Source organism: Lagenorhynchus albirostris, chromosome 10 (genome assembly GCF_949774975.1).
Source record: "Lagenorhynchus albirostris chromosome 10, mLagAlb1.1, whole genome shotgun sequence".
In the NCBI taxonomy this organism is placed as follows: domain Eukaryota; kingdom Metazoa; phylum Chordata; class Mammalia; order Artiodactyla; family Delphinidae; genus Lagenorhynchus; species Lagenorhynchus albirostris.
The window spans coordinates 103823568-103850417 of record NC_083104.1 but is presented as its reverse complement, the minus strand read 5'-3'; the positions used below and the strand labels follow the sequence as shown (position 1 = coordinate 103850417).

Below are 26850 nucleotides of genomic sequence, written 5' to 3'. Positions count from 1 at the left end.
CTCACATACAACTCACACTCACTCACGCTTATATACACGTACACTCTCACACACACACACTCACACACACACACCCTTACTCTCAGGCAGGCCCAGCAGCAGTGAGTACAGGGCCCAGCCCACCCCCCGCCTGCCCCCCAGCTGGACAGGCTGCGAGGGACGCGATAGCGCCCTGGGCCTTCAGGTCCAGACACGGCTCTCGACCCCACTCAGCCCCATGGCAGCATCTACACGTCCAACCAGCTTGCACTTTCCCGGGAACCTGTCTGCTCTCCCAGAGCTAAGCTTCTTCATTCTTGAACCCAGAAATCTTAGAAGATCCAGTCAAACACACATGGAATTCCTGTGAGTGGCATGAAATTCATTTCTTGCACATGTGTCTGGAGGGAAAGATGTATGACTGTGAAGAAGAAGCTACCAGACAGCTTAGACGTCACCCTGGTTTTTCTCGACGGCTTACTCTTTAATGATGGCATCACCCTGAAATACCCCCAGAAGTGGACGTGACAGAGGAACGCACCACCAGGGGCTCTGACTTGGCGTCCCAGCACCAGGACACATCCGCCCCAGCATCGGCCCCGGCGCGGATGCTGGGCCAGGACCTCTAGCTCCTCGGCCGGGTCCTTCCGGGGACAGAAGCGCTGCGGGAGCACGTGGTAAAGGGGAGCACTGAGCCCCGCACACCTGCACAGGACTCAGGACCCCGGAGACAAGGCTGGGCCTGGCTCCGCAGGGGGCTCCCAGCCCCGCCGCCCCTTCAGGGAGGAGCCAGGGTCACCCCAGCCCCGGGGGCCGCCCCCGTGCCTCCCCCACATCATCGCTAGCCGGGCACTCGGGTCCTAGGACCCCACACTTCAGCACACATGAGGTAAAGGAAGCCGTCGTTCGGGCTGAGACGCGGTTCGCGGTGAGCCCACTGGGCAGGCCACGCGCCAGGGCCCCACGCGCATGGGTGCGGTGCCCCTCCAGGGGGCGAACCCCTGCACGATGGCTGGTCCGGTCGGGGCGAGCTTCTCAGTGGGTCCCGCCCAGAGCCCCTCCCCTCGGCGCTGAGGCCCCGCCCCCGTGGTGCTGGTCCCTTCGCCCAGTGGGTGCTGGTCGGTTGCTCGCTCCACCGGGTGGGAGTTCCGTGAGGGAGGGGCGGCTGGGCGCCCATGTCTGGAGATGCTGGGCGCAGAACCCACCCATCCAGAGCTTGCGGAGGCCCCGTCATCCGGCTCCACCCGGGCTGGGGAGGCGCCGGGAGCAGGGGCCGCGCTTGCCTCCCCGGGGGGGCCTCGACGGCGGCCGGAAAGGAGGCCCTTGGATGACGAGGTGCTCTCTACGGCCACATTTCTAAAGCGACCGAGGGGCGGATGACGGCGCAGGCAGCCATACCGAGGCAGACCGGGGTCCTGGGCTGACTCGAGCCGAGAGGAGGTGACGGGACGGAGGGCGAGCTGAGAGGAGCGGGGCGCAGGGCGGCCGGGCAGCAGCCTGAGCCGGTCCTGGGCACCACGCGGCTGCTGACCCCTGGACGCCCCCTGCCTCAGTGTTCTGTGCAAAACGGGAAGATAACAGCAACCTCTAATCTCGCGTACCACCTCCGGCGGCCCTTCGCTCACAGTTTGAGAATTCCCGAGTTTGTGGAATAAGCAGGGGAACCTCTCAAGCAAGTCGTACGTAAGTGATGGGAGGGAAAGAACGGCCCCCAGGCGGGGCCACTCAGGTATGTGGGACCAACTCTAAAGAAACTCAACTCGACACCTGGATGCAAAGCGCTCCTGCCAGCTCCTTGGCTAACGGGGGGCCAGGAGCCAGCCTGCTTGCAATAAGGTAATGCCGCTGTAACTCCTTAACTGACAGCAGTGATGGTCTTTAGACAGCATTTATTTTCCAGGGACCTTACAAGGCTTCGTTCTCCCCGGGAAACTCGCACACCACACCCGTTTCAGGATGGAGAGTGGCAGAGGGCCGGCCAGGGCAGTGTCTCTCCGGCTGTGATGGGGGAGAAGCTGCACCACCTCAAGCAGGCAAGCAGCACGTGTCGCTCCTGAGCTTAAAACCAGGCCCGCCCCCAGCGCCCACCAGACACAGGCCTTTCCTCAGGGGCCCCGTCCGCCTCCCCCGCCGCACCCCCCCCTCCCCGGGCGCACCCCGGCCTCTGCCCCCCGCCCTGCGCTGTGCCCCACGTGCGGCATCCTCAATGCTGGCTCCCTGTCCCTCACTCGGAACATGGCCCCCGCTCGAGCTCACTGGCAGCCCCCCAAGGAGCCTCCCTAAACACCCCCCGGGCACGGGGGGTCACTGCGACGCGGGCCCTGGAGGGCAAACTGCCCCACGCAGGATCCCCACCCTGGGCCAGGCCCCGCGCCTGTCTCGCATCAGAAGATGAACTTGCCCAGGGCGGGAATGGGTCCTCCCCCGCCTTGGCTTCTGGACCTGCCCCAGGACCCAGGTGTGCTCAGTGGTGCCTGGGGTGGGGGAGAGCATCAAGGGTCCTGCCCGGGGAGGCTCTGTTGTGGGCGCTCAGCTCTGGGGATGAGGTCTCGGGCCTCGGGCCGGGAGGGGAGGGGTCTGATGAGGGTGCGGGACCACCCGCAGGCCGCCCATCGGAGGGGAAGCCCACCCCCATGTGGGCGGGCAGAGCGAGGATGGACCTCACGTCCCGGGAGGCCCCTGACGCTGCACTATCTCTGCCTTGAGAGTAAACTATTCTCCGCAAACAGCGAGGCTGCCGTCCAAAAGCAGCTTGACGTCTTTGCCCACGAAATCACTTTGCATCCTGAGGTTTTCTCTCCTGACTCAACACGTCCGCCATTGGCCCAGCTGCCCAACCAGTGTGGACCTCCCGGCGCTAAGCCTGATCGCGTCACCCCTGAATGCCCCCCCCTCTTGTCACTCACCTGGTCACTGCCACCACCTCCAGCCTTCCTCCAGGTCACCACCCCCAGCTCCCTGCACTCAGTCCAGAAGCTTCAGCTTCCTCCCCTTTCCGTGCAAAACAAAGTCCAGATCCCGGCGGCCTGGCACTGAAAGACCCCACGACCGACCTTTGTCCTAACCTGCTCTGCCCCGTGCGGTCAGGACCAGCCCCATGGGCTGTTTAGATGCACGTTTGAAGTGACGTGAAATGAAAATAGATGCTCTCAGCCACACCGGCTGCACCTCGCGTGCCCAGGAACCACCTCAGGCTTGCAGCTGCTTACAGGGCAGCACAATTCTGGAACATTCCGTGCCTAGACGGGCCTGGAGGGAGAGGACGGGAAGCTGCTCTGGGCCGTTCTCTACCCAGCGAGGGGCACCCAGACTTCCTTGGGTCCCAGCAGGCTTACAAATTCATCACAACGAGTTCCCAGGTGTCCCTTTTCTGGGGACAAATAAGACTCTGCTTGAGAGACGCTGGGAGCAGCGCCCTTGCACAGGGGACCCAGGAAACCTGAGCACCCAGAGCTTCCCTGGCATGAAATGGGGGCACCGGGGCGGGTGTGCTCAACAGTGACCCTCAGCAGCGCCAGCGGAGGGGTGTGATGACTCCATGGTTTCACCTCGTGGTCCCCAAGCCTCGGGACGCATGGAAACCCTTCGGTGAGAACCAGGCCGCCTCCCAGACCCACCGGCTCAGAAGCCCAGCGGTGGGTCCCCCATGTCGACAACTGGCAGGGCCCCTGGGACTCCAGTGAGCGCGCTGGACTGAGAACAAGATTCTCCTCTTCCCTCCCGCGTTCCCCAAAGGCACAGGCTCCTAACAGAATGAGCGGAGTGCTGGAACTCCTTTCTCCCAGCCGGACACAAGCCCTCAGTCAGGGCTATTTATACAAAACTGCTGCTGGGGACGATGATTAAATCGCTCTCAGAAACACGCTGTTGACGTTTCCACCTGAGAGTCCTGGCGTCCAAGGGAAGCGGGCACAGCCTCTCCCTGTCGTGACCCGCCCCACCTCTCACCTCCGGGTGCCCGTGTCGCTCTCTGTGTCGCGTCCAGCCCGAGTCCATTGTGTGCCCGCGATGTGCAGTCTGAACAGGTGATAGATTCCATCACGGAAACTTACCTGCCAGCACTCGTCAGTATTTACTGAAGCCTGAAACGCAAGTAAAAAACAATTTGTTTTCTCTCTGTTTATGGAAACTGTTTCTAAAATAACTGAATTGTGTCAGCATCAAAACCACTGCCTGGTGCAGCTGCACTAGGCTGACCGGCACTGAATGAGGAGCCCAAGGAGTTTGGGGCTTGCAGGGACCCTGAAAACCACGAGCCAACGGCCTCCTGCGGCAGGGCCCCCACACAGGAGCTGAGACCGGACGGCGGGACCCCGCCCCCGGCCCTTCCCTCCCCACTGCCCGCAGCTCAGCTGGCCCAGGCTGATGGGCGGCCCTTCCAGGTGTCGGGCCCACCTTTGCTCCCGGGTGGCCAGCTGTAAAAACGGACGCCGTTTCCTGAACACCTACATCCACCCCACCCCACATTACACCCCTCAGCCCCACTCACAGCCCTGGGGTGGATATCAGGCATCCCACGGGGCTGACGAGAACATGGGCGCTTCCAGAGATCAGCGACTTCCCAAGATCACACGGAAGCTCTGGGACGTGAGTCCACGTTTAGAGTGACTCCACAACCTTCGCTTGACCACCGCAGACGCTTCCGCAGACGCCGTCGCCCTGGAGCCCTGTCCCTGCCTCTCCCCGCCTTCCGGATCGATTCCGGTGCAGCGGCCCAGCCCACCAGTCAGTCACCCGGGTTTTCAGCTCCGCAACACAGAGCCCAGGTTACTGAAATCTACCCTCCAGGGCTTCACGCGGGACCCTCCAACCCCCTCTGCCTAAGCTATCAAGTCCCTGAGCAGCGTGGCAGAAGCTGACGCCGGGCCCCGTAGAGGTTCTCCCCATTCCTCAAATGCTAGGCTCCCTGTTCTTCGCCCCTGCTGCCCCGAGTAAGGACTACGTTTCCCAGCATCCTTGTCTACGTGTGGCCACGCGAGTGCATCTGGTCAATGGGGTTCAAGCAGAGTGGGAGATCCTGCATACAAGGAAGAGAGGCCCCCTTCCTTGCCCCTTTCTCCTTCCTGCTGGCTGGAATGTGAGTGTGATGGCAGGAGCACAAGCAGCCACTGTGGATGACGAAGCCTAGGGAGTGACAGGACAGACAGCAGGAAGGAGCCTGGGCCTCTGAGGACCTAGTGGAGTAGCGGTGCTAGCCCCGGACTGCCCATCTTCCAGTATTTTAGGGGCACATCAAGCTTGACCAGCCGTACATCTCACGCCTCAGACACTTCACTCCGATGACAGGCACCTGTCGTGATCTAGAACCTTCCTCCACCAAAGCACTGACTGCAGCGGTTAGCTTTCTCCTTCCTGCTGACTATTCCCAAAGCACACCTTTAAGACAAGAAGGGAGGCCATATTCTGGGGAGGCCCTCGGTGGACAGGGGCCAGCCGCCCTGCAAGTCCTGCGGCTTTGGCCCCCTTGACCTGGCTGCTCTGCCTTTTAACTTCAGGTGTTCATCCCTTGGCCACCACTTCATACAAACTGGGAGCTGGTCCTTTTCTAAGCGCCTTAGGCATTTATTGTCTACTCTGCGTCTAAACTGCCCTGGGATCTAAGAAGACACAGAAGGCATACACAGCGACTTCTGCTCTCAAGCTCCCAGACGACAGCCATGCACGTTTTCTTACGAGGCTATGAAAAGCACATAATTTTTAAATGAAAACATGGATTTTTGCCGTGTCCTAAACCAGAATCTGAAGTGATAAATCTGTTTAAGTGTGAATTATTATGTAACAATAATAAGAGTCTACAACTGTCCTCGTCCATCAAAGGAGATTTTTCACTCATCGCAACAAGAAATAAGGCTACAAGAGACCCATTTAGCAATGAGGTTGAAGCAACCCAGATTTACTGCGAGTGCTCAGACTCATGGAAAACCATAAATTTGAGATCAAATGGCCCTTCTTCTGAAAGCAGAACTGAAGGCAGCCCAGCAATACAGCAGGAAGGGCACCAGCGCGGACACGAGACGCCAGCGGCTCGGCAGTCTCGAGCATCCTCATCGCGGTCCCAGGGCAGCAGCCCTACCTCTGGCGCTGCTCTGAGCCTGACGTGGGACCACCCGAGAGAGATGCCGGCCGGTTCTCAGCACGGGGGGACCCAGTGCTTGAGTCCAAGTCTAATGCTGCGGTTAGAAACGCGAACGCACGCCCTCAACGCTTAACCACACACCCCAGAAATCTGAAGGAAGGGGAGAGCCCGACACTGATGCGCACGAAGTAACCCAGCTCACGCAGAGTCCCAAAGTGAAGGCAGCGGCCAGTGATACTGATAACAGTCTGCATTTGCTGAGCACTTCCTGTGTGCTACACTTTGTGCTGAGTACTTTATATGAACAGACTCATTTCATCCCTGCAGCAACTTTCTGGGAGGGTATTCTTGCCCCGTTGGACAGATCCAGATCCAGATCGAGAGCCAGTGGGGGTGACATGTAGCAAAAGAGGAAGCAGCAGCTGGAGCCCTTGGACCAAGACAGGGCCTGGCCAGCTCCAGGCAGCCTTCCTGGAGGCAGCTCTTCCTGCAGCGTGGCTGGGGGATAATCGGGTGTCAGCATAAATGATACACAGCCTAACGTATGAGGAAAACTTGCTAGAAATTTAGGGGAGAGTATGGAAAAGAAGAGGGCTGACTCTGTGACGCCCAAAGCAACAGACAGTGAGATTCACCGGAAAATCAAGATAAAATTGAGCTAGCAAGGAAGAATTTTCCCTGCGAATCACTTCCTAGCACCACCTTCATTGAATTTCAGCCTTTAGGGTCCTCTGGGTCCACAGCCCTTTCCCGGCTTTGGACAGGTACCGACTTCTGCATCTGTGAAACACGAGACATTTTACCCCCAGTTTTCTGATGCGTGTGCATTTGTGTGTTTTGTAAGGTTCGTGAGGTTCTTCAGAGCTCAGAACGATCTCCGACCAGGAAAGATGAAGAGCCCAGCTGCAGGCTTCCCATCCCGGGCTGGGTGGGGTCTCTGTCGGGGTGCAGCTCAAGGGCACCCCGGCCCGAAGCCTGCTGAAGGCCCACGGCGACTCCAGGGAGACCCTGGTCTAGTCACCCGGGGACGCGGCCGCAGTGAGGGCCCTCAGCAGCTGGTGGCGTGGCCGTGATGCCCTGACCAGCCAGTGGGGCGGGAAAGCTGCATTTCCTGCCCAGTCTTCCCCAGAGAGGCTGCCCGTCCCCAAACTGGAAAGGAGACAGGGCCGAGAGGCCTCCAGGCAACCAGGAAGATCCTCGTGCAAAGAAAGACAGGGGGCAGGAAAATGAAGCAGGCCTTTCAGCCCGAGAGGTGCACCGTCCACACCTGCCCGCCTCCGTCTGCACCCACCCTGCCCAGCCCCCCTTTCCGTCCTGCAGAGACGGCGAGCTCAGCCCTTCCCCTCTGGCTCCACCGACCCCGGCCTGGGAGCCCACCCTCCGGAGCTGCTCACAGGAATCCCAAATCTGCCTCGCTGGGCAGCCAGAGGACCGTCCCCAGGGGTCACGAAATCAAGTTACTGAGTCTTTTTCCTATTTGGAAAAAGAATAGGATGGAATGGAATGAAAAGACTAGAAAACAGCTGAGTCATGGAGTACACGGGGTAGAAAGGTTAAGCTTTGCTTCTTGAAACTTCGGTTTCTCTGTGTGTGTGTGTGTGCGTGCGTGCGTGCGTGCGTGCGTGCGCGCGCGCGCGCGCACGGACAGGATCACACTTTAAATCTGTGTGTCTCAGTCAGGAAACTGAAGGGCAGATCTCGGGCGGTCCACAGAGCATGATGGCAATGGCTTTCTGAAGAGCTGTGAAGTCACAGGGAAGAAAACAAAACCAGTGGGGACAGAGGACCCAGAGTCAGTTCCGGCCGTGCCGTGTGTCCCCAGACGAGCCCCAGGTCTCTTTGAGCTCCTCCCTCATTTGCAAAATGATGATGGCGACTCCTGCCCTGCCTGCCCCCAGGGCTCTGGGCAGCTCAGCTGGAGCAAGGGTTGCTCAACACTGAACGCGGCACAGAACAAGGCTGACTGGGGCACCGTGAACGTCCGGCTTACGGTGGGAAGTTCAAGCCAGGAGGGGAAGAGATGGGTAGAGGATTGTTTGGGAGCCATCGTGGTGCACCCTCCAGTCCCCTAAGTGTCCAGCTGGGTAACAGTCCAGCGGACGCCTCAGGGATCCTTCTGCTGCAGTGATTCTCAGCAGCACAAGCAAAGGAGGTTTTAAGTTTGTCTTGTTACCGCCGTTGGCCCCAGGGCTATTGTGTGTGACAGCAGCCGAATGTCTGATTGTCTGACGCTGGCCGGATCATTCCAGCTCACCCCACCCCTGCAGAACCGCATCACTCTCAGGGCGGAGAGGCAAGGCCACGTGCCTGCCTTTCACTGGCGCCAAGGCTGAGGTTCTCTCCATTGCATGGAAAGATCTTGCCAAACACTGGTTCTGTCTTCCTGCGTGAGTCATAGACTAAAGAATGAAGAAACGCTTCTGAACGACAAACAAGGAAAAAAGAAAAGGAAGAAAGCTAGGATGATGTGTTCTTGGACCACAACTCCTAGTCAGTTTACATGAGCAAAATCAACATGCAGATCTCTGTTTATAGAGTAAGCTGTTAAAGGACAAAAAAAAAAAAAAATCCATTCCTTTCTTCTTTTCTAATTGAAAGATAATAGACACACAAAAATCAAATCATAAAATTAGTTCCCAAGAAGAAAAGAATGTCGGCATCTTAAAGTGGGTGCATCCTTTGAACTAACAGGTGGATGGACACAAATGGAGACACAGGAAGATGTTACTTTATAACCCACTTTGTTTATCCATCAGTGTCAGAGAGCTTCACCCATGATGGCCAGTGGAGGGCTAGGACACTTCATTATGCCGTTAGAGGTCGTGTAGGATTCCCTCGTACGGAGGAAGTGCAATTTATTAATCAACCTCACTAAGGGACGTTTAAGTTGCTTCTGAATTTTTTTTTTTTTGAGGTAGAGTTGACACATAACATTGTGTAAATCTAAGGTGTCAAACGTGTTAACCTGACCCATCTATAGTTGCTTCTGAATTGTTGCTCATACAAACGACAGCAGGATCAATATGCTTACACGTTCGTCACTGTGCACTGGTCCCATTACCTCCGTGGGGTTCATTTCTAGCAGAAGAGCCAAAACCCGTCTGCGGTTCCAGCATCAGTGCAAACCACCAAACCGCTCCATGGAGGGTGGGTGCCGGGTCCCACTGTCTCAGCACCTCACCAACAGGGGCTGTCACCAATCCTTCCACCTTGTTCCCAACCTGATAGGTAACAAACAATATTCCACTGCTGTTTTCATTGCCTGTCTCTGATTTCAGTGAGGTGTGAACTTACGAACATGGCTCGTTATCAGTGCACCTGTACTGCTAGCAGTGATGACGAAAGCGTGCTTAGCACTGGGCTAAGCTCCTCACGGAATTCGCTCTTTCACCCTCACGATAACCCTGCAGGCAGGTACCGCTGCCCCTGTTTCACGGAGAACAAAGGCTTAGCGAGCTTCACTTGCCGAAGGTCAAGGAGCCGATAAATAGTGACCCCCGAACTCAGTCCAGGTAGACCTGCCTCTACAGCCGTGTCCTCGAGCGGGGCTGCGCTTCCACTTACCTCCAGATGCCAGTGGGCTGACTCTGTGTTTCTTCTAGGGATGTTTCTAGCTGGGGGTGTTATGTGTTTATGCCCTTTGCCCATTTTACAATCGGAGTGTTCATCTTTTTCTTATTAATTAGCAATAACTCTTTGTATATTAGGAATAATAAACTTTGTCATTTTTGGCTACTGACTTTTTCTCTGTGGAATGTATTTACACCCGATTTACAACTTTCACTTCTGTTTATATTCAGTGTAGGGGTTTGAGTGAGGGCTGGAAAGAGCCTGATGTAGGGCCCCTGATGCACAGAGAATCACAGGCAGGCGGGCTGAGCTGATGTTACATCTCACTGGTGACTCGGTCACCGAGCCAGGGGCTTGGCAGTGAGGAGGGGGAGGGAGGAAGGAAGAGACGGACTGAGTCAGCCAAAGCAGCGGTTCCTGCTCTGTTGGGTCTCTTGCTGAGCTGCCCCTCCAGGACTTTTTCTGTCCCTTCTGCCACCCCCCATCCCACCCCCGAAGAAGTGGCCTTTGTCACTTGGGATGGTTCCAACGGAGCCGACCCTGCTCTTCTCATTCCCAAACTTAAACCTCCCTTTATTGAAGCAGAGACTAGGCTCTGTTGACAGACCATCCTCCAGAAAGCGGGGCGCACGCCAAGGGGGTGGGGGGGCGGTCAGAGGCCAGGCCTCGGGGCGCCACCCGGGCGTCTGGCCGCGTGGCAAGTCGCTCCAGGCTCTTGGCCCCAGGGTCCTCGCCAGCAAGATGGGGAAATGATGACGACGTCACACGGCGGCCTGGAAACGCTCGTCGAGCGTTGTGCTTCATGGGACCCGAGTCTCAGCAGATGGCCCGTTGCCCACCACCACCCCCCGGGGCCCTTAGAGATGGAGCTCGTGGAGCAGAGAGGAGGCCTCGTGGGCAGCCGGAGGAGAGTGAAGCTGCTGTGACCTGGCTGCCCTGCCAGGAACCTAGAACTTCAGCTTGTGTGTCTCCAAAATCGCCCCGCAGGACAGCGCCCGAGCTCAGCGACCCAGCTGGAGGGCTGCAGGCTGCCTCTGTCTGCCGCGCACAGCTGCAGGCCCCAGGGGCTGGTCCAGAGCCTTCCCGTGGCACAGAAGCCTCTGCCTTTGCCTTTTATTATACAGGGTGGCAGAGTCAAAATTTACAAAGAAGATCCCAAATACGTCAGAACTCCCTGGAAGCCAGAGGAGAAAGTGATCCGCTGAATTCACTGTCGCGACCAAAACAATGCCCTCGCCAGGGGCTACCCGGTCCATCAGTACTGCGCAATTCGCGGCCGCCCCTCCCAGCTCGCCCTCAGCCCGCCTCTGGCCCCGGCTCGGCTGACCCTAGTCCTGCCCTTGCTCCCAAAGCTCTGCAGACTGGAAGGGCTGTTCCCACCACGCCTGGAGCCCGACTCCTCGCAAAGGAGGAAACGCGCAGCTGACCGAAGTGCGTCCGGCCAGAGCCTGGCCACCGTGCCCTTGGCCGCGCACTTGCCTAGCCCTTCTGCACTCGTCACGTCCTTGGTCTCCCCCAAACCCTCCAAGCAGCACAGCTCCTGGTCCCCGTTTTCTGATGGGAGCCAGGCATCAGCTCACACCCCCCAGGCAGCCTCCCGCCCCCGCCCCCGCCCAGAAGCCCTCAGTCAGGAAGACACAAGCGTCCCATCTCGGCAGCTCTAAGTCAGGGTTGAGCGCTCGCTGGGCAGCCTGGAGGCCCAGGCTCTGGGTGCCCACGGTCCTCCCCAGGGTGGTCACGTTGGCGTCAGCAAGCGGGTGCTGCCCCGCCCTCCAGCCTGTCCCCGGGGCTGTCCCATGGCTCAGCTCACCTGTGAACTGGGTGGTACCACAGCCCTCGGGGCCACACCATAGGAGGTAAAACCCATCACAGCTCTTAGGAGGAAGCTGGGCAATGCAGCCAAAACCAGCATTGCCCAGATGGAGGATTAGAACAAACCTACAAGAAGGGCCGGCACGCGAACCACACCCCCCCCCAAGTTCAAGGGCACAGACGCCAAGGAAGGCTCGTCCCCGAGAGGAGCCACAGGCAAGGCCGGCTGGAGGCTGCTCTGAGCGGCTCTCGACCCGGGAGTCGCCAAGGCTTCTGTGGGATACTCCAGTCCAATCCCTGTGTTTAACCGTTGACGGAACTAACCTCCAAATAGGTTAGTTAAGGGACTGGATCCGCTGGTCAATGGCAGGAAAGTGGCCAGAACCCCGGCGGCTCCAGTAACGCCTCACGCACGCTTCCAAGCGCTTGGATTTCCCTCCGGTCCTCCTTCACGTACATACACTCACCCGCATGCACGCCTACACACATGCACGCACATGGGCACACATGCACACACCTACGTGCATACACACATGTACACACATGCATACATTCATGTACACACGCGTCTAAGGCACATGTGCTCATACGCACATACACACGCACACATGCGCTTGTACGCACACGTGCTTGCACACACACATGCACACGTGCGCACACATGCACACACACATCCGTGCCTCTCCTCCTCAGGCAGGAACGTTGCCCCGGTGACACGCTGACCAGGAAGCTCTCCGAGGGGACCCTGTGCGCTGGGGGGGCCTGATTTACTTTCAGCTTTGCGTTTGCACCTGACGATCGGCCGACACGCAGGCCAGCAGCAGCACGGAGCTGTGAAGTGACCATGGGTAAAAGTGCTCAGGAGGGGCCCATGCTGGCGCCTGGTGCACAGACCCGGCCGCGTCCCGGTGGGTGTCGGGCAGGAGACGTCGGTGTAAAGCTCGGGGGCTCTGTGGTCAGCCCGGGGCCAAGACCCCCCAGCCCTTGACTTTGGGCCGCTGGCCATCCTCACACGCTGAGTCCAGGCCCACAGTCTCCAGAGCGAACGAGACGCCGCACGTTGGCTGCCGCCTCCCGGCCCCAAACAGCCAGACAGACAGAAGGGCACCGGGGTGGTCTCCGCCCGCGGTGGAGGAAAGCGCCGTCCTGCCCGTTCTTCTCCCAAACTCCAGGTCTGCAGTTGCCCCCGCGGGTGAGGGCGGTAGCAAAGTTTCCCAAAACCCTCTCAAAACTCACCCGATCGAGAGGTCCTTTCCCGGTGGATACCGGGCACCCGGCCTCTGTGATCCTGTCCTCCACGTGCTGCCATCCGAGCATCCTCAAGCCACGCCCTCTGGGTCTGCACGTCCCCACAAGATCACAGCGCCCAGAGGGCAACGGTGACCCCACGTCAGCTGAGAACTTGACCCAGGAGGCGCCCAGACCTGGAGCAGGAGAGCCTTCCTTCCACCCTGGCTAAGCGTGTGGTGAGCTCGTGAGAGAGTCTGTGACGTCGCTGTTCCCAAGGACTCGGTCCAGCCGGTGGGGAAAGGTCAGAAGCCTGCCCCTCTTCACGCCTCTGGCCCCCAGCCTCGCGGGGGCCTCGTGCACACAGGACCACAGTGCACCGGAGCAGAGAGGCGGACACGTCCCTGGCGGCCTGGTCTCGACCCACTCGGACACTCTGGGGCCAGGAGGGGGGCCACCACGCGCCGGCCAGCGTTAGCATCCCAAGGCCCCTCGGCTCACACACAGGCAGTCTGGGCAGCCCCTTGGCCCAGAAAGCGTCTCCAAGCTCCCGTAACCGTCCTGGCAGCGGCCTAAACTTGCTCAAGGCCTCGGGGGTGCGCAGGTCAACCTCCTCAGGGAAAAATACAGGAACCGGCCAGGGCCTGGGCGGCACTGCCTGCTGACCCTCTGCACTCTCGTCGCTCACCAGGCAATCGTGCTAAGCTGACTGCCTCCAAGCAGGCTCGTGTTTAATCCTCCCCGTGACGCTCACTCCCCCAGTGAGGGAAGAGCTGTGGAGACGGGAGGCAACCGGACAGGATTACGGGGCCAGAAAGGGCGGGGCCTCGGCCAGACCACACCCCAGGGTCCCAGCCTGCCCCGTCCTCACAGACTGTGAAGCATCCACTGTATTCAAGTGGACAGACAGCGTCCAAGCAGAGAGAGGAAGGCGCGGCCCCGGCCTCCAGCCCCGCACGGGACTCCAAGCAGACAGGGCAGCCTCCCCTGACCCAGCCCCGCGCCCGCGCCCGCTCCTGTCTGCATGACAACCGCCCGGTCTCCGTGGCAAAGTGAAATTGTCCTTCTCTGTGAGTCAGGATGCCCTGAGGCCTCACTGCTACAAGCTCATGCGTACGACCAGCTGAATACATTCCCATTCACAGGAGTCCCTCCGCACAATTCTGGTGACCAATCCTTCAATGCCCTTTAAGATAATAAAAGATGAAGAGAATACTGAAAAGGACGCGTGATTTGCTTGAACTGACGTGGGTCTGGTAAACCGACAGGCCCTCAGAACTGTGCTGGTTTAAATGCACCTTCTAAAAAAAAATAAAAATAAATAATAATAATAATAAAGAAAGAAATGTACCTTCTTCACAGTGAGCCACCATGCCCCCTCCAGGGCAGGGGGACACTGGAAACGGGACGCAGACGGACTCCTCGGGAGGGGCTGTGGGCAGCTGCGTAAGGGCAGGCGCTCTCTCTCACCGTGACTCACGTCTCAACGGGAATGGAGATCTGGTAAAAAATGAAGTACTTTCATGTAAAGGTCCCTACGGGGCGTCTGTTTCCCTCTGCCCCAGTAAAACATCCAACCCCACTGGCGGGCACCACTGGAGCCCCCGGCCCACCTCCCCTTCCAGCCACTGTTGCCACCAGCTCTGAGCAGGCAGCTTGGCCAGGTCTCTCGGGTGCCTGCTGGGACGTATGGGGACCGACACAGGAAGTGGCCCCACCGGGCCACCGCCGACCAGCGGGAGACAGGGCCACGGAGGGAGGCTCCACCCTTCGTGGGTAAAGCAGACATTTCCAAGACGCATTTCTCCAGGCACCCGGGCAGGCCTCTGGGGGCCAGTCGCCCACCGTAAGGCAGCTTGTAGGGTCCCCCCTTTCTTTCCCCCCTTTCCCTGCTCGCCAGCATCATTTCCCAAACCAACCGCCTGCCTACAGGCCTCTCTGCCGGCCTCTCTCAGGGTAACCCAGACTAGGAAACTAATTTCCTGCGGTAAGATCCAATGACAATAGTTTTCAAATCAACAGGAGGTGAGACCTTACAAAAGATGTTTCTGTCCATCTCTGCTTTCAAGGAGGCAGCCCGGGAGACAGATTCAACATTGAAATATATAGAATTCCGGAGAGCATCTCAACAATTTGTGTGGACCATTAGTCAGAAGAGTCGAAATAGGGCTTTTGCCCAAATCTGGGATGTCTGGTGGCTGCAGCTCTACAAGAACAGTGAAGATGAAGTTTAACTTTACTTCCCTGAGGAGCAGGAGACAAAGAGGCCGAGAATATGAGGTCCAGTGTGGCAGGAAGAAAATGTCGGTCACATCAACGCTAAGCGGCTGTCACCACACCTGAGCTGACACAGCTGAAGCATCCTTTAAAACGGACTTCCCAGAAAGTCGAAACCAAACATCCCACACTAAACAAATATTTTAGAGAGGAGGAGGTTACCCTCTAAGGGGTATCTGGAGTGTGATGGGTGAAGGTCACTGACACGGCAATGCTCCCCAAATAAGCACATGGAGCCTGGGAAACCAATATCGCGCTTCACCAAGGATACAGGTCATCCCGGGAGCGCTCCAGAAGGGCAGGGGCGGCTGCAGACGGACCGCCTGTGTGGCGTGGACCACTCTGGGAGCACAGCTACATGCTCTGCTCGTCGACCTTACCAATGACGATCAACCAACACCTGAAAAGATGCTCCGGAGAGTCCGAGACACCACGGAGGAAGGAAGCTCAAAGCAAGACACCGCACGCACACCTGACCTGCGATCACTGTCCCAAAAGCTACGAGGAAATGCCGGCCTTGGTTCCTCTGCACAGGAGTGCCGAGTGGGGAGACTGGAGAACCTTCCGGCTGTATTCCAGGGCATGGGGTGGGGCAGGGGGGAGGGTGTCAACCACAGCGGAGGCCAGGAGCTGAACGAGCTTCTCCCAGTCCCGGGTCTTCTGTGCTCCGGTTTCCATGTCTTACAAAATTAGGTTGCTAATATCGAGAAAAATCTTGAGGAAGAAGAAATGAAAGAACATAGTGAAAGTGCTTTGTAAAAATAAACAGTATTATGTCAACTAGTATTTGAGCTAGGACAGATATTCAACTTCACCTAGAAAGTCCTACGTTCACAGCTAACATGTCATCCCCACAAACTACCAGGAAAGGACGTATTTAAACAAATTTACACTTGAAAAAGCTTTAACGTGCCTTAAGCACCGAAGAAGCATCCTTGTCTTATGACTGATCCGAAGAGTCGTTCTTGCCTCTCATTGCAGAGAAAGGGTGTCTTCCCCCTGGCAGCACCGCTTGAGCCCAGCTTTAATTAGAGCACAACTTTGAAAGTCACATGTATAGACTGATATAATTCAGGCTGGCCTCCTTCCACTTTGTAAAAATGGGTCAACTTTTCTTTGAGCAAGTTTAAAAACATTCCACTTTTTATTGGAGCTCCAATTTGTCACTGTAATTCATATTTTGAAGTACACGGCTAGAAATAATAGTCCCATTTGCCCAGTCTAGAAATTCATCCTTGCTGAGGCCCAGTCTCTATGATAAATCAGCAAATTAAATGAAATGTTCTAGTCTAGTTACTGAGCATCAGTGGCTGCTAACACAACAGAAAGGCATGTGCCGCTTGATGGAAAAGCAACCGACACCTTTAAAGTCATCTTGAAAAAAACCTAATCTGAATCTGATCGAGTCTCTCAGTTCAATCACCAGTTACCAGGGAATGTGTATGGAGGAATAAGTTAAACGACACATGGGAACAGTCAGTGAAATCCAGAATGACGTGTGAAACTCAACATACAAACTTCCCCAGTTTTCAACAAAAGAGAAGGGAAGAAAAAAGAGAGAGCGAGGAAGGTGAAGGATGGACTTAATTATTTAAAAAGGTAAAAAGACACCAGCCCATCACATTGTGTGAATTTTATTTGAATCCCAATTCAAGTATACAAACTGCTTTTTAAAATTACAACTTAAATTACTGGCCATGAAGGAGAAACCAGTACAGATTATTTTCCTCCCCCAAACAAACAGAAAATTGTGCAAAACATAAATGAAAACGTTTTTAGACATAAGATATCCAACAATATGACTCTGACGCTGGAGAAAAAGAAACAAAGAAGCTGAGCTTTACAATCTCCTGGATTTCTGCCTGAAAGCAAATTTAAAACAACAGCAAAGGGACAGGAGCATCTAAGAGGAGCTCCACATCTGAGTTTAGGGAAACAGATCAGACTTCAGGGAGGCCGTACCAGAGAGAACTGAACTGTGCAAAGAAGGGTTCCAGAAATCTGCATGGGGGCCCCTTGAGCCTCTGGCTGAATCCAAATCTGTGCATTCATAGGGGATATTTCTACAAGGCTGGACAAAGAACAGTTCCCAGAGCTTTCACAGGGCTGGGAGGGATGCACATTCTAACCAGCCATGTGGACACTCCTGCTTGAGCGCCCAGAGCAATATGTAGAGATGCCAGAGGGGCACACCTTAGTAATAGGGTTAACTTAGCCCTAAAGTACAGACTAGTCTAGAACTGCCCTAAAAAGGGCTTAAATACAAACCTGGTAAGGATTCATCAGAAATATGTAACTTAATTTTCTAGCAAAACAAAACCTAAAACACTTTAAGAAAACAAAACCCAAACACTCAACGACCTAAACCTCATAACGTCCCACATCCAATCAAAAATTACTAGACATGCAAAAAACAGCTAATTATGACCCATAACAAGAAGGAAAATCAGTCAGAAGAAACAGACCCATAAATGACAGAGATGTTAGAAACAGCAGACAAGGACTTCTAAAGCGCTCTTATACGTATACTTAAATCTCAAAGGAAAACATGCACATGATGAAGAGACATAAGAAAAGTGTTTTTAAAAAGCATCAAATGGAACTTTTAGAGAAGAAAAATACACTATTTGTTGGGAAAATTTAATTGGACAATTGTAACATCAGATCAGATGCTACAAAAGAAAGGTCAGTGAACAGGAAGACGTTGAAATGGAAAACATTCAAATAATACATAGAAAGGAAAAAAGACAAAACACACACACACAAACTCAGCAACCTGTGGGACAATATCAAGTAGTCAAATACACATGTAACTGGAGTCCAGGAAGAAGAAGACAGAGAGCCGGTGGCAAAAACAAATTATTTGCAGAATAATGACTGGAAATTTTCCATCTCTGATGCAAATAACAAATCCATAGGTCTAAGAAGCTCAGGGATACACATGATGGATAAACACCAACCATTGAGGGGAACATCACAATCAAATTGCTGAGAACCAATTGTTAGCAGTAAATGTTTTAAGTGGCCAGAAGAAGATAGATAGATATCTATATTCCTCTATTTCTATGCCCATATAAATGTGAAAGAAAGCAGATGAGCTGTTGCCTGGGGCTGAGATTGGGAAGAGGAGGTGAAATTGCATGCAGGGGGCATGAAAGAACTTCCTGTGGTGGTGAAAATGTTCTCTAACTTGACTATGATGGTGGTTACAGGAGTATGTACATTTGTCAAGACTCATTTAACTGCACCCTTAATATAGGTATATTTTATTACATGAAAAATGCACTTCAATAAAAATGACTTTAAAGTAATATGACATCTTCAAGATAATTGAAAATTTAACACCTATTGAGTATTTAATGATATTAAAAATTACTGTTAATTTTGTAGGTATGATAATGGTATTATGTTATTTTTTGGGTTTTTTTTTTGGTTTTTTGTGGGGTTTTTTTGCAGTACGCGAGCCTCTCACTGCTGTGGCCTCTCCCGTTGCGGAGCACAGGCTCCGGACGCGCAGGCTCCGCGGCCATGGCTCACGGGCCCAGCTGCTCCGTGGCATGTGGGATCTTCCCGGACCGGGGCACGAAGCCATGTCCCCCGCATCGACAGGCGGACTCTCAACCACTGCGCCACCAGGGAAGCCCTATGTTATATTTTTAAATGAGTTCTTATCTTCAGAAGTACATAGTGAAATACAGAAGAAATTATATGATATCTGAGATTTGTCCTTTAAAAAATGTAGGCAGGGCTTCCCTGGTGGCACAGTGGTTGACAATCTGCCTGCTAATGCAGGGAACAGGGGTTCGAGCCCTGGTCTGGGAGGATCCCACATGCCGCGGAGCAACTAGGCCCGTGAGCCACAACTACTGAACCTGCGCGTCTGGAGCCTGTGTTCCGCAACAAGAGAGGCCGCGATAGTGAGAGGCCCGCGCACCGCGATGAAGGGTGGCCCCGGCTTGCCACAACTAGAGAAAGCCCTCGCACAGAAACGAAGACCCAACACAGCAAAAATAAATTAATAAACTCCTACCCCCAACATCTAAAAAAAAAAAAATGTAGGTGGCAGGGGAATGGAAGAAGTAAGGATAAAACAATACTGACCACCAGTTGGTAGTTGTTGAAGTGGGATATTGGGTACATGGGCGTTCAATACACTATTTTCTCTACCTTTTAAAATAATTGTTTGGAACTTTCCATAACAAAAAGCTTTTTGAAGTGCTTTAAACACATGAATGATGTCATGTGTTTATTCATTTAAAAATGTAAACTGATCAACTATTTTGAGTGGCAGATACTCTGGGGCATAAAACTAGTAGAATAATATTGTCTTAATATTTCTTATTGCTCCATAGTCAATACTCAGTTTCATTTAGCTAAGATTAAGGAGTTAGATGGGGGTCTGGTGGAATTTTGAAGGGAACTTCTGAGCGTCCTAAAGACGCCCGTAGTCTCCATTCGGTGCAACTGCCCATCGTAACTTGTACACTATTCCCTTTAGTATGGTAGCACCAGCGCTAGGCTGCTGGCTGTTGAGCACGATCAGGATGATTTCTAATTCACAGATAAAGAGCTTAAATGAGAAGGAAGGAGGAAGAGAAATAACCTAAACTCCCTGATGGGGAATTTTAAATGGAGAAATTATATATCGGTTACAATGTAGGGCACTATAAATTCAACAGAGAATAGCTTGGGCACTATTCCTGGGGCACTAGGCACTATAAATTCAACAGAGAATAGCTCGATTCCAGTCTGGCCTGAGAACAAAGTCGGCCCCATAGACTGTAAGTGAACTTGAAGGCAGTGTGCAAACCAGCTGACACGGAAGACTCTGAAAGTGAAGGACATAACTCGAGGTGTGTGAAAACAGCAGTAACATGGAGAGATGGCGCTCTTGCTATAACTCGGGAAGAACTTGGTAGAGAAGTTGTAGGAATCCTCCAAACTCAAAAGGGAGAATTAGGGCAGATTACCGTCAGCACTACACAGGACACATTATTTTCATTGCTGCAAAAGCAAACACGCTGATTAAGTCTGATTCGGTCGGCATCGCCAGCACACTTTCTGAACATTATACCCAGTGTTTAAATTCTGCACATGCTGTGATGCAGCCTTACACAATCCTGCCCACCATTTCCAGGGGGCCAGCGTACGCCAACAGACTGGTATGCAGCCTACTTCAGGTAACAGCACAGACTCCATCCTGGGAGGAGGAATTAATTAGAAAGCAGCTGACCACTTCTTGAATGTACCCGCCTAGGCTGGGAAAGACCAGGACAAGGCTCTTCCCAGCTAAAGCTGAACCTCAAAGTCGAAGGCTCATGGGATCATTTACGAAAAGGATGGAGGAGACCCTAGAACAGGCTGAGTCTGGCTTAGCACCAGAATCTGCGAAGAAACTAACTGGGAATAATGCAGAGCTCAGACTTCAAGCCAGGACTAGAAAACGACAGCCCTAACATTTTTAACACAGAGGCCAACCGTTTTATCATTATTTATTGGACCTTCAAAACTAGGGTGCCCATAGATTTTACTGTCCCAAACTGGAACACTTTTAAGAGGAAGGGGGACCCTATAATAATTACATGGGGGCAACAAGCAGAAAATGGGACTGTTCTGGGCAGTGAGTACATGGTCAGACCACCTAAAACGACAGCATTTTCCGATAAACAATTGAGCCCCTCATCTTACACGGACCCTCTACACATCACGCAACACATGCCACCGATTATGTACCTTCCATTCTCACTGGCCAAGTTCGTGGTGCTGTGATGTTGTCTGCAAACCAAGGAGATGCCTCAGAAGAAACCAGCCCTGCTGACACGTTGATCTTGAATGTCCAGCCTCCAGAACCATGAGAAATATATTTTTGTTGTTTAAGCCACCCAGTCTGTGTTATCCTGTTACGGCAGCCCTAGCAAACTAATGCAAAGGGTAATTTTTAAACTTTTATCAAATGGTTACCTACAGAGTAGAGAAGAAGGCAAGGTGGAAAAAGCAGGGATGAAAATTAAATTTTCCTGAATACAACTCAGGTTACAGCTTTGATTTTGAAGCCAGATAAGTACTACATAATTATGAAAAAACTAAAACAATGAAGGAAACAAAAAGCTAAATGCACCAAATGATGTTAACCTGATATCAAGGGTCCAGTTATCTCAAGTAACTTTAAAACTCAGTAATGTGACTGTGTGGCTAGTGAGCTGTATTCCCGTGGAGAAGAAAAACAGCAAGTAAAACTCAAATTGTTTTCAGTGATCACAAAAGAAATGAAATTGAGTTATTTGTAGTGAGATGGATGGACCTAGAGTCTGTCATACAGAGTGAAGTAAGTCAGAAAGAGAAAAATAAATACTGTATGCTAACACATATATATCAAATCTAAAAAAAAAAACATGGTCTGAAGAACCTAGGGGCAGGACAAAATAGATAGCTAGTGGGAAGCAGCTGCATAGCACAGGGAGATCAGCTTGGTGCTTTGTGACCACCTAGAGGCGTGGGATAGGGAGGGTGGGATGGAGACGCAAGAGGGCGGAGATATAGGGATATATGTATATGTTTAGCTGATTCACTTTGTTATAAAGCAGAAACTAACACCCCACTGTAAAGCAATTATACTCCAATAAAGATGTTAAAAAAATTTAAAAAAACTCATTGTTTTCAGCGATCACAATGTTAATAATAAAAATTGAAAGTGACATTCTGAAACAGGAATAGGTAGAGAGACACACACAGGAATGATAAAGCCAATGAGTAGCTATGTCGTTGTGATATTCAGCATAAGAGAAAATAGATATAGACACAAAATTTTAAAAACCCTAAGTGAAAACCTTGCAATCCCATAGTGGAATTGGAAATAGCATATAGTTTAAGAAAATTTTTTCCCTAGTACTGTCCATTGTAAAGTCCTGGAAACAATGACCAACCCAGGAGCAATGAACAGGTCTAGATCTCAGACTTTGGTCCCTCAGTACTATTTCTATGTATAAAGAACCAGGGATACTTTGGATAAACAGGTAACTCCAGGTATGAGGCAGGAAGTAGAAAATGAGTCTGGAATATCTTGTCATAGTAGAAGTCTAGGAAGCTATGAATGGATTTAAGCAAGTCATATATGTGAAAGACCTACTTGTTAACTATGATACTTATATAGATGTGTGTGTGTCTTTTGACGGATTCTAGAAGAACTATCAAATTATTTGAAAAGAAGTAAATAAAAGGAATCAGGCATTTAACCTTCTTTTCTGCACACACGGTATTTCCAAGTGACAAAGAGCTGAGGAGGAACGGTTTTTCTTCAAATACGTTTAGAGCTTGTAAATAAAGGAGAGAATGTCGCCATCTTGCCACCCCTGATGGTGACGGGCACTTGTCAGCAACGGCTGCAAAGACCAGGAGGTGAGAAGCTAATGGGGAGCTTTGAAGTGGATGAGTCAAGCTCACGTTTGAATTCACTGATTAGTCTTAAGTCACAAGAAGAGCAACACCCTGTCATAATGAGCCTCCTGACAGAAACCCACAACATCATCAGTATTCTTGAAAACAACATCAAAAGTGAGCATGGTCAAGCCTCTAGATCTGTCAATTCACCGGAAACACAGCAGGCAGAAGACGGTGCTAACCGACAGGACGTAATCAGCAAAATCCAAATTATAGGAAATTTCTACGGGACAACCTGCTTATTTAACAATTAAATTAAAAACAGGGAAAAAAAATCTATAGATTCAAGAAACTTAGAAGACTTATCAATCTAACGCAAGAGGACCTTATTTGAACCCTGGATTAATTAAACTATTTATTAAAAATGAAAGCACTGGGAAAATTTAATTATGATGATATTTGGTAACATTATGGACATACTGGCAATTTTTCAATGTTTGACAATGGTGATGGGGTTACATTGTTATTTTTTTAAAAAGAAGTCCATATTTTTTAAAGATATTGACGGAATTACGGAAGAAAAAATATGATGTCTTGGATTTGCTCCATAAAAAGCTAGTGGAGGGTGGGAAGTCGGGGTGGGGGAGATACAGATGAAACAAGAGGGGCCGTAAGTTGATAAACACTGATCAGGATGTTTGTTTCAACTCTGACAGCAGTTCTTGTTCTAGGTTAAAAAGACAAAAGTGAGGTCTGCGGACTTGCCTGATAAGGGCAGAGACATAAACCCAAGGTCATCTATCTCCAAGGTCCCCATCGGGGTCCAAAGTGGCCACACCTTCTCCGGGGTGATGGGGAGTTCGCCCCTCCTGCCCGCACTCGCCGTGCACAAGCCTGGCCTGTGGTCTAAGAGCTGGGGCTGCCAGCCAAGGCAGGGGTGGCACAGACCCTTCCCTGCCCGTGGGGAGGGCTGAGTGGGCCCTGCAGGCACCGTCGTCTTCTTCCAAGGACACAGCAGGTCCCGTCTGCCACCTGCCCCTCTCTCGCCAGATCCCCGTGACAGCAGGGCGAAGGAGCAGAACCAGGGGCCTGGGAGTCAGGGCCCGCCCACCGCAATTCTCCTCATGGAAGGACAGACAGTCTCCTTCCTTCGAGAAACACCGGGGAGAGTCTGATCTTTAATTTACTATAGGACGCGACCGTCTCAACGTTTAAAAGACAGGACTGGATAATTCACTGCAAAGGGAGGCTCAGTTTTTCTTGCCCTGCTTTTAAAACTTCCAAATTAAAGCACTTCAGGTAAAAGGGAAACTGAACTAAAGCTGGACCAGGAGGGTTCCTTGGACGTGGTCAGCTCTGAGGACGGCTCTGACCCCAGCATCAAAGCTCTCACCTTACTGTGATAAATTACCCCGGGCTTTCTTTCCTTCTTTGATAATATGCCCTACCTGGCGCAAGGTTTATTGTGAACTTCAGAGCAGGCAGCTTTCTCCCTGACCTCTAACCCCCCAGCACGTGCTGGGGCTGGTCCCCCCATATCCTCACGCCCCCTCCCCTCCGCCCTTCCCATCCCTGTCTCCGGACCCTTCCTCTCCTCTCCACCATCACTGTGCCGGCCCCCGGCCCCTCCCCACACCCAGGACCCACGGCCTAGAGGGAGCTCCCACAGCTCGGTGGAGCTCACAGGGGGTTTCTTCTGGTTGTGACCCCTGGCTTCTCCAAAGAATCTTCAAGCGCGGCCCTTGGGTTTGCCCCTTGTGGACCACGCCCGGACAGATGCTGGGTTCCTTGCTTAAACCGTGTTCCCAGCTGAGGACCAAGAGGAACTTCGGGGACAGAAGTGGCAGAGTGCAAACCAGCAAGGCCAGGTCTGTGACACGATGCGCACACAGCGGGGCTGGATCTGCGCCCCCCTCATCCCGCAGGTTCTTCCCAGGGGCCCATGTGCACAGGAGCGGACAGGCTGAGGGCGCCTTGGCTACAGCCAAGTGCAAAGCGCTCCCTCCCCTCCCATTTTTTCACTGTGAGAATGGGGTGTACAGGAAGCTGGGCTTGAGCCCTGGAGAGGACCTCAGGCCCCCTGACCTTCAGCCCCCTCTGCTTCCCAAGCGACAGAGCTTAGATCAAAGCCATGTCCGTGGCCTGGGGCTCACAACAAGAGCTGCTCTAACAGCTTTATAGTGTAGACTTCTCCAGAGGCCCAGGTCCCCAGGGAAGGCGATTTTAAGTCCACCTTCTCTTCAGACCCAGGGGCCAACGGTGGCTCCTGGCAGAGGGTAACCTGGCCGGAAGCTCACGGCTGGTTCCACATGTCGGGGGGTTGGGGTGGGAGAGTGTGAGGGACGTGATTCCCTGGTTCCCTTGGCGCCAGGAGGCTCTGTGCACTCCTAATCCCCCGGAGCCAGCCACCCATGTTTCCACTGGGAGTCAGGTCCCAGTGGACCAAGCACGCTCAGGCATTCTAGGAGTTACACATCAAGGCTTAGGCACTGGGGCCGTGAGGCACCGTCAGATTACAGCAAGCTCTGGATCTGCAGTTTCCAGTCAAGCTATCGCTCCTGGTGTCTGGAGGTGGAAGCATTATCCTCCATTGCCTTAAACCACTTCAGGGTGCCCAGCCCGTCACTGAAACGTGAACTCATCCCATGCCAGTTCATTCCCTTATCGCCACAGAAACTGAAGGCAAGGGAATAAATGAAGGAGAGCCTTCCACCCCTACAGGCATTTGGTCAGGCTCCACCTACAGGCATTTACCATTAACCCATCAAGGGTAGATCCCCGAAGGACAGAGAATCAGGGAGCAGAAATCTCCAAGCACTTCCAGGGAATTTGTGAACTAACAAAATACCGCACGTGAAATGTCTGCAGTGTCTGAGCCCGTAACCTGCACTGGTGTCGAGGGCATCATGGACAGAGATGCAGAGGAGGGATGCCCTTCTCCATCCATTTCTGTTTTCTTATATCTGCAGCAGGGGAAGGACTTCCTGGGTGTGAAAGAACAGTTAAAGGTAACAGAGCAAAGTCAATCACAAGGGAAACTGAACACAAATGCATTTTTCCTCAGTGAATGACACAGCGTTCATGACGTGTCCTTCTCAAGGCAAGGACTGGGGACACAGCAGTGACAAAAAAAGACAGAACTCCTGGCCTACTGCGGGACTGCATTTTAGCGCGCCTGGGGGTCTTTTTAACCTTCCAGGTGGCCCACTGGCCCCCATTCTCCGCGGGGTCTTCCTTTCCAAAGCCCACTCCCCACCTCCCAAAGTTCTAAGTCACTCTGAAAATAGAAAAGGTTTTCTTGGTGATAATTTTCTCACCTCCACGCCACCCCCTTCCCCCCGAAACCTGCAGCCTGCGGCCCACCAGTGACCCAGCCCCAGGCAAGGGAAGGCCCGCCCCCCAGGAGTGCCTGGCTGGTCCTTCCCCACCAGGATGCTGGGATGGGGGGAGGACAGCTTGCTGCCGCGGGCAGAGGGGGTCTACTTCCCTGGCGGGGACTCCGCGTAGGGGAAAGGCAAGGAGAGCAACCACACATCAGTGCACCCCTCTCACCAGGCCAGGCTTGAGCAGCCTGGAGCAGAGCCGAGGGGAGGGGCAGGACTCTCTCGGGGCGCTGAAAATTCACCCAAGGACCCCTCCAAGCCCCCAGCGGCGGAAATGCAGCTGCTGGAATTCTCCCCGAGAAAGGAGCCGTGCCCAAAACCTGTCTGGTACAGGAGTCCCGCCTCACGGGCATCATTTTACAGGCGGAGGAGGGAGGAATGCAGCCCCGGGGTCACATAGTCACATGTGAGTGGCAACGGGGCCGGGGAGCGCGATCCTCTTCTCTCTTCTCTGAACAAAATCCCCGTCAACACGCCCAGCTCACTAGCACTTCCCAGACTAACCCGAGGGCCCTGAGCACGGCTGCGGGGCCTGGAAGGCGATCCCAAGATAGGCGGGGCTGCGGATGGGGAAGGAGGCGGGGAGGGAACCGCCCGCCAGGTGAGTGCTGGTGCAAAGCAGAGGCGCTGGGCTGCTTGGGGGCAGCGGTGTGGCGGCCGGGTGGCCGGGCCTGCAGGGCTGCTCACGTAGGTGTCTCTAAGATGGAACTCTCCCCGTGCCACCCAGGCCGTGGAGTGTGTCAGCGGCCAACCTGGCCCACACCTCAACCTGCCGGCCTATCTCCCGCAAAAAACAGGCCTTCGTCCGCCTGCCCCCAGAGGTCATACCAGGACAGCACTCACTCTGAATGGCTTTTACCCTGGCTCTTTACCTGGCGGCTTTCTTGTCCCGGCCCACTGCCCGCTCTAGGTCCTGGGGACCACAAACTCCCCGGCCCCGAGCTGAGCCCTCTGGGTCGGCTGGCTCCGGAAGAAAGCTATTCCCCGCCCGCTCCCCACTCGCGCAGGCACGCAAGAAAGTCAGTCTGAACTCCGCAAACGAGAGCTTTTCCTCCAACACCAAAAACAACAGAGCCCTCGATGGGCTCGTCATTTTTCGGGCCCCATGCTGAATGCCTTTAAAACTGCCTGAATGAAGATAAGACAGGG

At 53.5% G+C, this 26850-nt stretch overlaps 1 protein-coding gene across 1 annotated transcript; it reads right to left on the bottom strand.

The window, feature by feature from the left end:
* Positions 1-46: 46 nt before the first annotated feature.
* LOC132527963 (uncharacterized) lies at positions 47-26794 on the bottom strand. The gene is made up of 5 exons (XM_060163956.1): positions 26574-26794; positions 26206-26261; positions 14016-14146; positions 3928-4061; positions 47-1536 (listed from the first exon to the last, which is right to left on the bottom strand). Exons 1-5 carry the CDS (start codon positions 26792-26794, stop codon positions 855-857), a joined length of 1224 nt encoding a protein of 407 aa, XP_060019939.1. The 3' UTR covers positions 47-854.
* Between the last annotated feature and the right edge of the window lie 56 nt (positions 26795-26850).